The sequence below is a fragment of the Macaca mulatta genome, chromosome 3 (assembly GCF_049350105.2).
Source record: "Macaca mulatta isolate MMU2019108-1 chromosome 3, T2T-MMU8v2.0, whole genome shotgun sequence".
Taxonomy (NCBI): domain Eukaryota; kingdom Metazoa; phylum Chordata; class Mammalia; order Primates; family Cercopithecidae; genus Macaca; species Macaca mulatta.
This window is the reverse complement of record NC_133408.1, coordinates 154497462-154511081: the sequence shown is the minus strand read 5'-3', so window position 1 is coordinate 154511081 and position 13620 is coordinate 154497462. Positions and strand designations below refer to the sequence as shown.

General features: G+C 36.3%; 1 protein-coding gene across 1 annotated transcript in view; it reads right to left on the bottom strand.

The window, feature by feature from the left end:
* The window catches only part of MDFIC (MyoD family inhibitor domain containing), a 91462-nt gene that overhangs the window by 65796 nt on the left and 12046 nt on the right, over positions 1-13620 (bottom strand). The window contains exon 2 of the mRNA XM_015134771.3: positions 5656-5778. Within this exon, the coding sequence (XP_014990257.1) occupies positions 5656-5778 (123 nt within the window). The remainder of the gene's footprint in view (positions 1-5655; positions 5779-13620) is intronic.

Sequence of the window (13620 nt, the reverse complement as noted above, 5' to 3'; positions counted from 1 at the left end):
TGAAATGGTTTTCCCCAACTTCTGGGCAGAAGCCAGATTAGGATAGAATAGTGCAGCCTGAGAAGAAGTGTGTCAGGTAACTTGACCTCCACTCTAGAATACAGCCTAATGGTTGCCATTGACCAATGAGATAAATACAGGAGCCCATCAAAAATGACTTAGGATTATCCACCCAACCTCGAACCCAAACGATTAGTTTGATTTTGGAATAATTGACCATAAACATTCTCCTCTAAAACAATAATCAAAGCATGTGTACTACAGTCACATAACTGTTTGTCCAACATATTGAATAAACAGAGAATCTTTCTGAGAGCCAAATGGAGGAGGAAAAGACATTGAGCAAGGCAAAAGTCAGAATTACTTGCTTCCAATATGTGCTCCCAAAAATGAATGAGCATAAAATATTAGGGAAAAACTCCTAGATTACCCAAGAAACATAATACGATAGCTGTATCTTCCAGTCTTAACTAGGCCATAGTCATCTAAGGGCTGGTTGATGGCCTTTTCCATATAAAGTGAATTCTAAAGAAATCCAAAGTAACACTTACTGAAATGTGCCTTCAAAGGAGAGCTGTGAAATAAACTTAATACAAACCTCTCAATGCTCTTTCCTTACCAACAAAGTAAAAATGCTCTAAGTATATAAATAGAACACCTGAGTATCTGCTTTTCTTTCAGTATTTTACATAAAGGAGGCATTCCCTAAAGTGATTAAATGGTATGCATTAAAGGGTGATCCGCATTAAGTTGGCAAAGGCTAGGAAAAGAAATAATAGAGCTCCTAATAACAGAGCCTGTTGATGTTGAGAGGAAATGCAGATGATGCCAAGAGAAAGGTTTCAAGTAGCAGGATGAGTGAAAAGGCATGATACAGCAGCTCCGTAAGGGTGAGCAACTGTGAGATGGAGAAGAGCTTGCATTCTACTGCCAATTAAGTGCTTACTATTATGAGAGCTAAAAACTCTTCAAAATGAATAAATGGGTTAAATAGAATGGGGATTACCATTTAAGTAGAGCATTCTAACTTTGCTTCAGATCATGGGAATTCTATAAAATCACAAAGGAGAGAATTAGCTGAACAAAATAGTTTAATTTAATGGGAAATTTATTTCAGAAGAGAAGCTAAGGAAAATTTCTGGAGTTAAGTAATGACATTTAGAATTAGGAGACGTTTATGTAAAAGCAATGTCCAAGGATAAAGTTAACTAATAAGAATTTTCAGAAAGACCTAGAAAAACCTGAGATAGAGACCTGAGGCACTTTATAAAGAGGAACAAAGAAAAATGTAAGCTCTCTATTGGAAATAATTAGAATAGTAGAATTTGACCTAAATTAAAGGAAAATATTACACATGCCTGAGTGTAAGCACAGTAACACACACACACACACACACACACACACACACACACACTTCTCCCTACCTTAGAAATCCCCCCAAAGACTGAGATCGAAATGTTGCTTCTGTTGCTTCTGTTCCTTTTCTTGTCTAATTAAAACATGAAATGTTGCCTATTGCCTGTTATCAGTTTATGCATATTATGGGTTAAACAGAAAAATTAATATTAATTGATGGCGTCGCTTCACTGTAACATTTATTTTAGTAAGTCAGAGGAATAGTTTCAAATTATATTTGAAACTATTATATTTATTGTTCAAAATATATTTCAAAACTATTTGAAACTATTATATTATATTTATTGTTCAAATAATTATATTTGAACAAGGCTTAGCTTCAAATTATATACGATACCATATATCCTAATCTGAGGGGAAAAGCCAAAGGCTTAGTTGGTGCTCTTATAAATTCCAAAATTTAAGCCACCTTTCAGAAATTAAATTATACACCAAAATATGTTCTAAGAATATAAAAGCCTTTTGAACTGTAAAAAGGATAAAAAGTCATAACATAAAAAAAGAATATCCAATTATAAACTTTTTTTTCATAAAACCTTTATTGTTTTTAATTCTTTACTAATTTGGTTTAGAAATTTTTAAACAAATTTAAGTGGCTAGAATTGTCTTTTTAAATTTAAATTTCGTAAGAAAGAGAACCAAAATGTGCATTCTCTGACCAGATAGTGTGGGGCCTATTTTTTCGAAATGTTTGATTCCACATGAGCTTCTTCTTTTTATTTATTACTTCCATAATGTATTCTCTGTAATAAGTTAGCAATTCAAGGGCAACCAATTTGAAATCCATACCCTGAAAAACCATAGTACCCCAGGCCTGCCACCTGCAATGTTTTCTAGGTGGACCAGGGAAAGCAGACTAAGTACAGACTTCTGTGTAGAGCATGAACCAAGTATGAGTTCAAGCAGGTAGTCTGCTAAGGTCAGGGTTAAAGTTCACAGAATAATCTGGAAATTATTCTCAGCTTGAATATCCCTTATGAGGCCTGAGAATACACCCTTTAATTAGAATACAATTTCCAAAGCAGCCACTCCCTTGACTTTCCAGAGCTCAGTTATTCTCAGCAAAGTAAAAACAGCCTTATTACACTGACAGCTAACAGTCCCCTATAAATTATGCCTTGAGTGTCCCGCAAAGAAGGCAGCAGCCACCCGGCACAACGGAGACACGAGCTGCCAAGCCCTCACCACTTTCAAGAATAAAGAAAAAGAAGTCACATTCGACCGAGTCTCTCTCCTTCACTTCTTGCGTGTGCAGCTGAGCTGCCCCATGGAAGCTTGGAAAATGTGTGGGCTGTGCATTTGAAAATGTTCCCACACCCAGCCAGCCTCGTTTTTCTGATGATCCCTCTATTCAGCCAAACTCACACTACAGTGGGAACACTAACATCAATTCCGTGAGAGCCAGCTGTCTGCCTCTTCCACGGTGCTCAGAGAGCCACACAGGACTCCTGGAATGGGAGCCAGCCCGGGCCTGACTCAACACAGATGTTCCCCTCCTCCCATGAAGCTCTGAGCTAGAGTCTCCTTTTCCAGGGCCTATTGTTATTACAAAAGAGTTTCTGGGCCCCCAAAATGTGCGAGATGCTTAAGCAAGAGGAAAATACACATTTTCCTAAATTCAGAGTTAAGACAGACAGACATTAAATTACACAGAGATGGCCAATGACTCTGTGGGGAAAGCCAAAGAAGGAAAGTTAGGCAGTTCTGAGAGTTTAGTATCAAAGGAGTTGGAATAGCAGAAGCTACCACAGTACAAAACTTTCAAATGCTATCCAGAATTGAGTCAGTTTTAAAGATGATATAAAATGTTCCACTTCTGCAAATCCAGATATCAATTTTTTTCTGTTGATCCAACAAAGTAGACTTTGTCTAGAAAAGTATGACTGGGAAAATAACAAAAATGGAGTTTTTGAAATTTATAATCAAATTCAGAGTCAGATTTCACCCACCAATATTTGGAAATGCTTGCCAGCTTATGTTTCAGGCAGGAGTGGCATTGCTATCTTTGGCCGGTATCTTTTGTGTATCCATTTATCTGTCAGTTTCCCCAGCAGCCCTTTCAGAGGGGGGTTTAAATTTCTGTATCGCTTCATTCCTTCAGTGAATATTAGTAAGAAACTAGACAGTTGTTTCCTAATGTTCCAAAGTCCCATGGGACAGGGTATATCATTATCTCAATAAAGAAACTCGTGCAATTTACAATATATTTGATTTGATACCCACTTAACCAATTAAACCATAGAGTAAATCATTTTAATTCATTCTTTTTAATGGTATGGATTCTATGACTAATGTGAGCTTAACCAAATAATATAAACACATTTAACACATTAGCATGACTCTCCATATTCTTATTTAATAGTGTTTTTTTTGTTTGTTTGTTTTTTCTGAGACAGAGTTCGCTCTGTTGCCCAGGCTGGAGTGCAGTGTCACGATCTTGGCTCACAGCAAACTCCGCCCCCCGCCGCCCCCAGGTTCATGCTATTCTCCTGCCTCCGCCTCCCAAGTAGCTGAGACCATAGGCGCCCACCACCACACCCAGCTAATTTTTTTGTATTTTTAGTAGAGACGGGGTTTCACAGTGTTCACCAGGAAGGTCTCAATCTCCTGACCTCATGATCCACCCGCCTCGGCCTCCCAAAGTGCTGGGATTACAGGTGTGAGCCACCGCACCCGGCCTAGTGTTTGTATATTTTATTGTTGTTGTTCGAAGAAATCTTACTCACATTTTCCTATTGTGTGCCCTAGGAAAAGAGATTAAGGAAATAAACCAATTAAATGAAGCACACACTTAAAATTGTAACAACTGAAAAAACAAAGTGAGAAAACCATTTTGCTTCCCAACAGATAGAGGTAAAATGGTCTCTAGAACTTCTTCTAGTGCTCACTAACTCTGGTTGCTAGGAAATCAGAGATAAAATAGGCCAGTTATTCCACAAAATCATGTGTTTCACAATAGCAGAGTCAATATTAGATAAAAGCTAATCAATATATGTTTTTGAGATAAATGTTTACTTGAAATCATGTTTATTTGATTCTTTGGATAAAGCTATATAAATCTTCCTCCTCAGTAATTTCTGAGCCTCATTTCCTTCCTTCCTACTCCCTTCTCCAAGACGAACGTCTATAAAAGCCAAAATGGTCCTAAAATTAATATAAAACATACCCATTTTTACAGTTTTTGTTTGAAACCTGGAAATTTCCTTCAATAGTGTTTTTATTGTTGTTGTTTATTTTCCCCTAAGTTGGACACTTCCTTCTTTTTTTCTAATTTATTTTGTTTAGTTTTCAGTTAGAGACAGGTAGTGGCATTCTAGAGAGGAAAGAAATGTTCTAGGTTTCAAAGTAAGTGTAATGTGGAAGACAGTAAAGGGTCAATAGTATGAAGTTATTTAAACTAAAGAAATAAGTTTTTAAAATAAAATAAACATTTGATCCCAGAAGTAAATTCTCCTCTACCCACTCTGAAAACCTGAGAAGGAAACATGGTACTTTGGTTACTCTAAAGGGGAATATCAAAAGATTTACTCTCTGTGCTCTTCCAGGTGTGGCCTAGCAGCAATATTTACACCTACGTGTTTGCTATGTCCAATAATTTATTGTATGGCAAATTCACCTTGAACACACCTAGGGGAACTTAGTGACCAGAAGGTGAGCTCCAGGAGCTCGAGAGCAGAACCTCACATGGAATCAGCATTCTGATCAGCACCCAAAAGACATGGTATTGCAGGGCATTCAAAGAGTAACATGAAAATAGACCAAAGTTTTTGTATGCAATTTTAGGAAGAAGAATATCACAAAAAATTTTTAACCAACAGTGATAAAATATTAATAAAAAAAAATTTAGAGTCAGTTAGCTAGGAGAACAGAGACCACAGTAGCATTAATCTTTTAGCTCCACCATCTTTCCCTTGTTAGTTTCTCCATCCGCATATACTTAGAGTTGTTTGACTTTCGCTTAGTTGCTACTCAAAAAGGAACTGAATTTTGACTAAATCTCTCTGAGAATAGAGTCCAACATTTACGGGTCAATTCTTCTTTTCTGAAGAAAGACAACACTGATAGCATTATGTATACCCTAGCTTTAGCTCTGTAATTTAAAATATGAATGAAACTACTTTTAGATAAACTCTGTTGATTTACGGATTTGTAGCAGAATTATCTGGGACAATTTAACGAAGAATATATTATGATAGTCATATCCCAAAATCACTCAAAGTTTTTTCTAAAAATACTTACTTCTGATGAGTTCACCATCTGAAGGATTTCCCCAAATGGACTGGTCTTGCATCTCTCCATGTGTGAAGTGGCTGTTGGTAGCTTGAGTTATATCTTGCTCAGTATTGTCTTTATCACATTTTCCTGAATTAAAAAAGATACATTTAATATAATTGAATTTATATATTTTACTCTTTTTTTAGTATATACATTTTTCTAAATGCTTCCAAGTCTGCCATAATGTAAGGATATAGAACAGGTCTACCTCTATTGACTGCTGTCTATGTTATTGACTCAGTAACAGGTATTTACTGAGCACCTACTATCAGCCTGACATTAAAGAACCAGAGATGTTCATGGTAAAAATAATCTGTTAAGTTTACAGTAAACAAGTAATTTTAATACAGCAAGTGATGTGCCATGATAGAGAAATGTGGGAACGTTACAGGAAGGATGAAAGTGAGTGAGTCCATGCATGTAGAGGGTTGAGCAGCGGGGAAAGGAGTGAAAGAGAAGAAGCTCTGATGAGTGGTAGAGATGAAAGTCAGCCCGCAGCTGAATGAGGAGAGACTGAGTAGTGAGGAGGTATAGAAAGCAACTATAGCATTCTCTCTCTAGAAAGTGAAGAAAAAGTCAAGGACTGTGTAATGCATCCTCCGAGAAAGGGGTGTTTAGGAGGAGAGAATCGCAGGTGGGTTTATGGGTTCTCAGGGAGAAAACCAACATGTATGGAAACGTAAAGTCTTTGGGAAGCATAAGTCAAGCCAAAAGCAAACTGGCAATAAGGTAAAATGCATGCTATGAGAGGTCCAGATCACCAAAGAGGTTCAAAGGAAGCAAAAATACTCATCAGGATTCAGAGATCAAGAAAAGCACTGAGAAAAGGGTACATGTTGGATGGTCATTAAAAGATTATTTGGATTTCCAAAAGTCCAAATGAGAGAAAGGTGGAAGAACAGCACAGGCAAACTCCAAAAGCAGACATTGGGGCAAAGGTTCCAACTCTGGACTGTGAAGGACTATGAGTAGAAAATTAGGAGAGAAGACTGTGAAGGTTTGATTAGAGACATTGTGTGAATATTATAATGCTAAGGTGAGAAATGTGGATGAAATTCAAAAGCAAGAAAAATAAGTCAAACTAGCCACTGAAGCTTTATGAAATGCCTTATCAGAGCCACGCCTTAGGAAGATTAACAAACTTGTGCACACTTGTGATTCTCAGTTCTGGATGCACTTTAATTCACTTGGAGAGTTTTTTGTTCTGTTTTTTTTTGTTTGTTTGTTTGTTTGTTTTGTTTTGAGACAGAGTCTCGGTCTGTCGCCCAGGCTGGAGTGCAGTGGCACGATCTCCGCTCACTGCAAGCTCCGCCTGCCGGGTTCACGCCATTCTCCTGCCTCAGCCTCGCCAGCAGCTGGGACTACAGGTGCCCGCCACCATGCCCGGCTAATTTTTTTGTATTTTTAGTAGGGGCGGAGTTTCACCGTGTTAGCCAGGATGGTCTCGATCTCCTGGCCTCGTGATCTGCCCTTCTCGGCCTCCCAAAGTGCTGGGATTACAGATGTGAGCCACTGCGCCAGGCCGCTTAACATGTTCCTGGGTACCAGAATCAAAGATTCTATTTCAACTGAGGGAGAAGAGGTTGAACTCAGATGATTCCATTGGAGTATGGATCCATCTAAGAGGGAGAATACAGTAAGGGAAACTAAAGGAGAGACTTCGCAAAGCCCATATTGAAGTTGATAAGAGTATAATTAACTGGATAACAAGATGGAATAGGGAGTAAATGTGAGAAACTAACTAGAGGTTTGTAGAGATAATCAAGGAAGGTGGGGCTGGATATGACCAAGTTCTCAGTCTGGATTTGACTGGGAAAGCCTAAAAATCAGAAGACCAATTTATGCTTTCAGTAATATATATTTTTGCATAGTAGATGTTTAAGCATTTTGCTAGTTGATGAGGACACAATGAATTATGAAATGCTGCCCAGGCTTTCTTGGAGTTTACAGTCTAGTGGATGAATTAAGTATTGGACATTTGAATTTGCAAGTCAGAAAAAAGGTTATAGCTAGAAATAGTCATCTTTCTAAACTTGATTTCCAAAGCCATTCAAATTAATGACTCACTAAAAGAGCGAATATATTAAGAAATATCAAGAAGAGTACCAAGTACCAAGAAGAGTCCGTACAATTAGGAAGGAGTTAGAGAAGTAAGAAAAACTGCATGATGTTAAGCCATGGAAGCAAAGAAAGGAAAGAGATTCAAACAGAAGTTGTTAGTCAACCGTGTTAACATTTCCAGTGGAAGGAAAAAATTTCTGCACATGCAAAAATTTTTCATGTACCATGGGGATTTCACAACAATTAAAAAGTTCTGCCATGAAACAAATTTCAACACATAAAAATAGATGGACACCCACTTGGGAGGTGGCTAGTTCTAATCCCAAGCCAAAGTAAAGGACCATTGGCCTAGAAGGACAGCATTGTTGAGATAATGAAGGCCCCCTTTTAAGAGAAAATTGCTTTGGGTGGGGGAGATGTATGCCTGTTGGACATGTAAATAGTCCAGAGGCTAAGGTCTCTGAAGCAAATGGGGTCTTAAATTCCAAGGATTTTTATAAACAAAACCATATTCAAATAGCAGTAAAATATAAATTGAAAATATACTAAACCAATATGTTCTAGATTTATGTAACATTTACTCAGCATTATCATAGAGAAATGTAATCTTCATGAGATATGTTAGTTTCAATTAAAATCTTTACTTTTTTAAACAACTCCAGAAATCTTTCCACTGCTACAGTCAACTCAAGGACATTCTGAGATTATCAATAAAAGAGATTTTTCATAGAAACTCACTAGTAGACATGAACTAGCTCATCGGCAGAGTCCTAAATACTTGCTGCCATTGTTATGTAGCTGACTGCCGCCAGGTGTCATGCTAGTAGGCTTGATTCAATTAGTAACTTTAATTGAAGCTGAATGAAATTAATTATATAATTTTGAGCTGTTCAAGTTTAATTCCATTAAAATTAATTCATGAAACCAAGGCATTATGAAGCATTGCTGACTAAAAGAAAATAGGTATGAATAAAGCCTCTAGACACACTTAACTCATATTTGAATCATGTCCAATATTCGAGTGCTAAACACAGACCCTCTCAATTCTCCATTGAATAAATGAAAATGCCATGTGGTCCATATACACATAGATGTGCAACTATATAACCCACTCTAGGTAAAAAATAAAGTTCTTCCTGCTCTAAACTGTTATTAATGGACAATTTATCACATTTTTTAAAAAGTTTCCTTATCTGTGAAATTCTAGAATTAGGTGATTCCCAGTGTCCATCTCAGGTCAAAAAAGAAAAAAACTATCATTCTCTGTCTGATTATATTCAATAAATAGTAAATAATATGCAGTTACTATTAATTCACTATTCTCAGTCTATTCAACTTTACTTCTCTTGAAAACTAAATGTCTTGGCTCAAAAGCTGGTCTCAGGGTTTTGCTGTGATCTGCAGCACCCAGCCCAAAGCAAGATTCAGAAAAGGTTCCCAACAAAAATAATTGAAATTGACTGTTGCCAATTGTCCACTTGTACAAACTAAACTTCTATGACCACTTGACTGTTCTGTGACTTTCAAATGTATGCATGTCATTTTATTAATATATTCTTACTATTTACTCATTTCAGTGAGCTACCCATATGGCAGTCTCATAAATGGTGGGCAGTTACATATAACACTGAAGAAATGCTCTGAAGAGAGATCAGGATTTATTGATAGATAATTGTAAGATGGCGACCATGATATCCAAACATGAAACCAACCTTACTAAAGCTTTCAATTGGTTGAGTCAGCCACTACTCATTACAATAACAAAATGGAAGTTTCTAGTAACCAATTTCTATTATCAGAGTAGATTTTTTGTGTTATTTCTGAAATGAGAAACAGAGAACTCAGCCCTGGTTTAATAAATTTCACTCTGTATAATGGAGGTTTGTAGTTGCAACTCAACTAGTAGGTAGGCCTGAAAGATAACCCATAGGTAGTCAGGTGATTTTGGTCACGTATGAAATCAGTCTGTACTTTCTACAAGATTTCTATTTACATGTCCAACAGGCATACATCTCCCCCACCCAAAGCAATTTTCTCTTAAAAGGGGGCCTTCATTATCTCAACAATGCTGTCCTTCTAAGCCAATGGTCCTTTACTTTGGCTTGGGATTAGAACCGTATGTACAGTTGAAACATAAACATGCACAGGCCCAAGCTAAGAGATTTCAACTCAGGTGTGTGTGGGGCTGGGGGAGTGATGTCATCATGATATATGGCCCGGCTTGAGGGGCACTACTCTAAGTGAACTCTTATCTTGTACTACACAACTATTTATATCAAGAAAAAAAAACTTAGGTATATCAAATATTGAGATACAGACTTTGATACTCATCCCCTTGTCACAGTATTCTAAGTACTAGAAAATAGATTTGTATCTAATCATTGAATTAATATAGAGGTATTTATTTCTGTCTCCATGTAAGGATAACTATTAAGAATACAAAATCTGGCTGGGCATGGTGGCTCACGCCTATAATCCCAGCATTTTGGGAGGCTGAGAAGGGTGGATCACCTGAGGTCAGGAGTTCGAGACTAGCCTGACCAACACGGTAAAACCCCGTCTCCACTAAATACAAAAAATTAGCTGGGCATGGTGGCGCATTCCTGTAATCTCAGCTACTTGGGGGCTGAGGCAGGAGAATCGCTTGAATCCAAGAAGACAGAGGTTGCAGTGAGCCAAGATCATGCCACTGCACTCCAGCCTGGGCAACAAGACTGAAATCCCATCTCAAAAAATAAAAAAGAATGCAAAATCTGAATTATATATCATGCTAATCAATTCTACTAATAATGGGATAAAAGAAATACGTTTTAGATTTCAAAATAAAAATTGAAGATGCATTAAAAATAGTACTAGATCAAAGGATAGTTGAACACCACTGGCATCTACTTCCAAAGGCTAGCTCCTGAGCATCCTAGTATGTCTACTCTGGACAAACAAGTGACGAAGAACTACTTTTCTCTGGATGAAGAAAAAGGCTAGTTCCCTGGCAACAAATCTTCTCACTGGGGAGACCAAACACACACACATAAACAATCAAGCAACTGCAAAACAGAAGGTAGTGACAACTGCTCCAACATAATTCTGGCTCAAAGGCTGACCAGCTGTGTGACTGGGACTCATTGTCTTCATCCTCTTCATCAGGAAATTAGAGCATTGAACTGGATGAACGCAGAGGCCTTTCTGGCTCTAAAATTCTGCAAATCTGATTCTGCACAAGAACTAAACAATAGAGCCAAAAGCTCACACACACGCAGAAGAGTGTTTAAAATGGAGTCGAGGAAATCATAGAAAAGCCATTGTAGGGCATTGGATTTGAATTAATTCTCAAAGAAAGTGACGAACATGAATTGAGTGAGAGTAAATGGAAAAAGTAAGGGTTCCAAATGATCAATTTAAATACAATATGTCCTACTCAGAAATGACTGTCTATCTTACAGAATCAATACCCTTTATCTTCCTGTTTCTAAAGAAGGGCATGAATGGTAAGAAACAATCTTCTCCAATCTCAATTCTTCCTGTTGAAGGAGAATGAAAAATATTCAGGTAAATAGAATTTCTGTTTAATTTAAAATTCTATAACATTTTACTTAGTTGGCATTATCTAAATTTAAAACTTGGTAGTTTTACTTGTCTACAACAGTTGGAGGATAAAATAATAAGATGGTAATTAGCAAAAGAGAAAAATATAAGAACATTAATAATAAATTAGAAAATAACATATAAAATATGATATATGCCACATAACAGCCACTCAACTAATATGTGTTTGTTACATAAGTTTCAAAAAAAAAGTTTTCTTTGTTTGAAAGAATAATCAATGTTTGGAATTATAGTACTAATGGTTTTCAAAGGACTTAAATATATAATATTTATTTGATCTTCAGAACCATCAACAGTGTAATAAAGAGAAAAACTTAGCCCAGTTTTACTGATAAGAAAACAGAATCTCAGAGATAGATATACAGTTGGAAACAGGAGGATAAAATCCAGAGTTGGAAAAGATCTGCAGCTCAGCTAGTTTCATATCCCACTCAGTGTAGAAAAGTCTACCGTAATATTCAGCCCTTCTCCAAAATTTCAATGATTGCTACTTCACAAGGGGACACCTTGTATTCTTGGTCAGATTGGTGCATTAACAAGTTATTCTTTTTTTTTTTTAACATAAATCTGCTATTAAGTCATTTATAACTATTCTTAGTTCTGCCCTTTGTAGGTAGAAATAGTAAGCTTTACCTTTTCTATAAGACAATTGTTCAAACTATTGAAGAGGGATATTTCTCCAACAATTTATAATCAAGCAATAATATTATCTCCATAACTGAATGCTTTTAACAAATAATATTATAGTAACAGAAGAACCTGAGAATGTTGCTTCAAATTTCTGTACATGCCACAGTTTTCAAAAAAATGGGGGCAATATTGTCATTTAAAAGTCCAATACTTGAAGTCTTCCTGATGAATAAAAGGATTCTCATTAGTGTCTCTGGGACAGAAGGACTCTCTCCTAATTTTACGCTGCACTAGAGAAGCGACTAAAAGCAAAGGATCTAAAATCAGGGTGCCTGCGTCCACCACTAATGATGTGGATCTTGGACAAATTAATCTTTGCCAGTTTCTTCATCTTTAAATGGGAGTAAAAACAGTCTCTACCTCGTAAGGTGGATGTGGAAATAAATGAAATCAAGCCAGGAAAGCACAGTGTCTGATATAGAATAAGAGCTCATTCACACTGGCTATTGTTATTACATTAAGTGTTATTGCAATAAGCACCTTTTTAAAACATGCTATAAATAAATCATAAGGAGGCTGGTAAGGGCAGTATCCATTCAGTAATCTCTATATGAAAAACCAGACAATAAGTATGTTTCCAGACTGAATACAAGGAAAAGTATTGTTTCCTTTGAGTAGCTGTATGTTATTTTTTTCCTTATAGACAATGAAAAGTATATCCTCCAAAAGTTTTCTTTTGAACGCACATCTATATACAAAATTGAATAACTGTGTTTGACCCCACAGCCTATACCTATACATTCTGATTTCCCCAGGCTTGGGTTTCCTAGTCTACTTATATTTACCGTTATTCTGTTTTAATCCTTTTTAAAAAGTATTCCTATAAGCCACCTCAAATATTCTACTGAACCAGGCAGAAGTGTGTGTAAACTCACGAACCAAAAAAAAAAAAACAAAAAAGAAAAATACATTTTCTACTTGTTACTCATACTTTATTTGCTTACTTCCAGAAAGACTAATATAAATTATGTTCCTTGGCAGGAATTTTTATAAAACCTCATAAAACTTAATCAGTGTAAAATATACTTCTATTCTTATAAAAAGGAGTATAACTAGCTCCTTTGTGTTTAAATTTTGAGACTTTTGCATGTGAGCTCTCATACACTTCCATTAAATATTTGATGATAATCTATGACAGAGCATTTGTAATCTGCATATTATATATATTGTTATTGTTGATATGCAATTTATATTCATACCTCCCTTATCTATAACAAACTTGCTTTAAACAATTTCATATTTACTCTTCCATTAAAACACCAGCATTATTACAGATGATCGATATGTATTCTAGTTTATGAAATTTCAAGTAATCTGAGACTAAAATCTCTGGGAAAAGTAACCAAAAAAAAACTAGGTCTGTATTTTCCCCGTAGTTCAGAATAATGTGGAAATTCTGCAAATGTTTCCCAACTGTAACCTTTAAAAAACCAAAGATAAGGCAGCTTTCAGGAAGACCTGAGGCTCTGGAATTTTACTTCTTCACTGATCCAAAAAAAAAAAAAAAAAACCCTCAAGCTTAATGACCTTTAAGGAACATTGCAAAACCAACCTGCTTTGCCTAACATTCTAAAA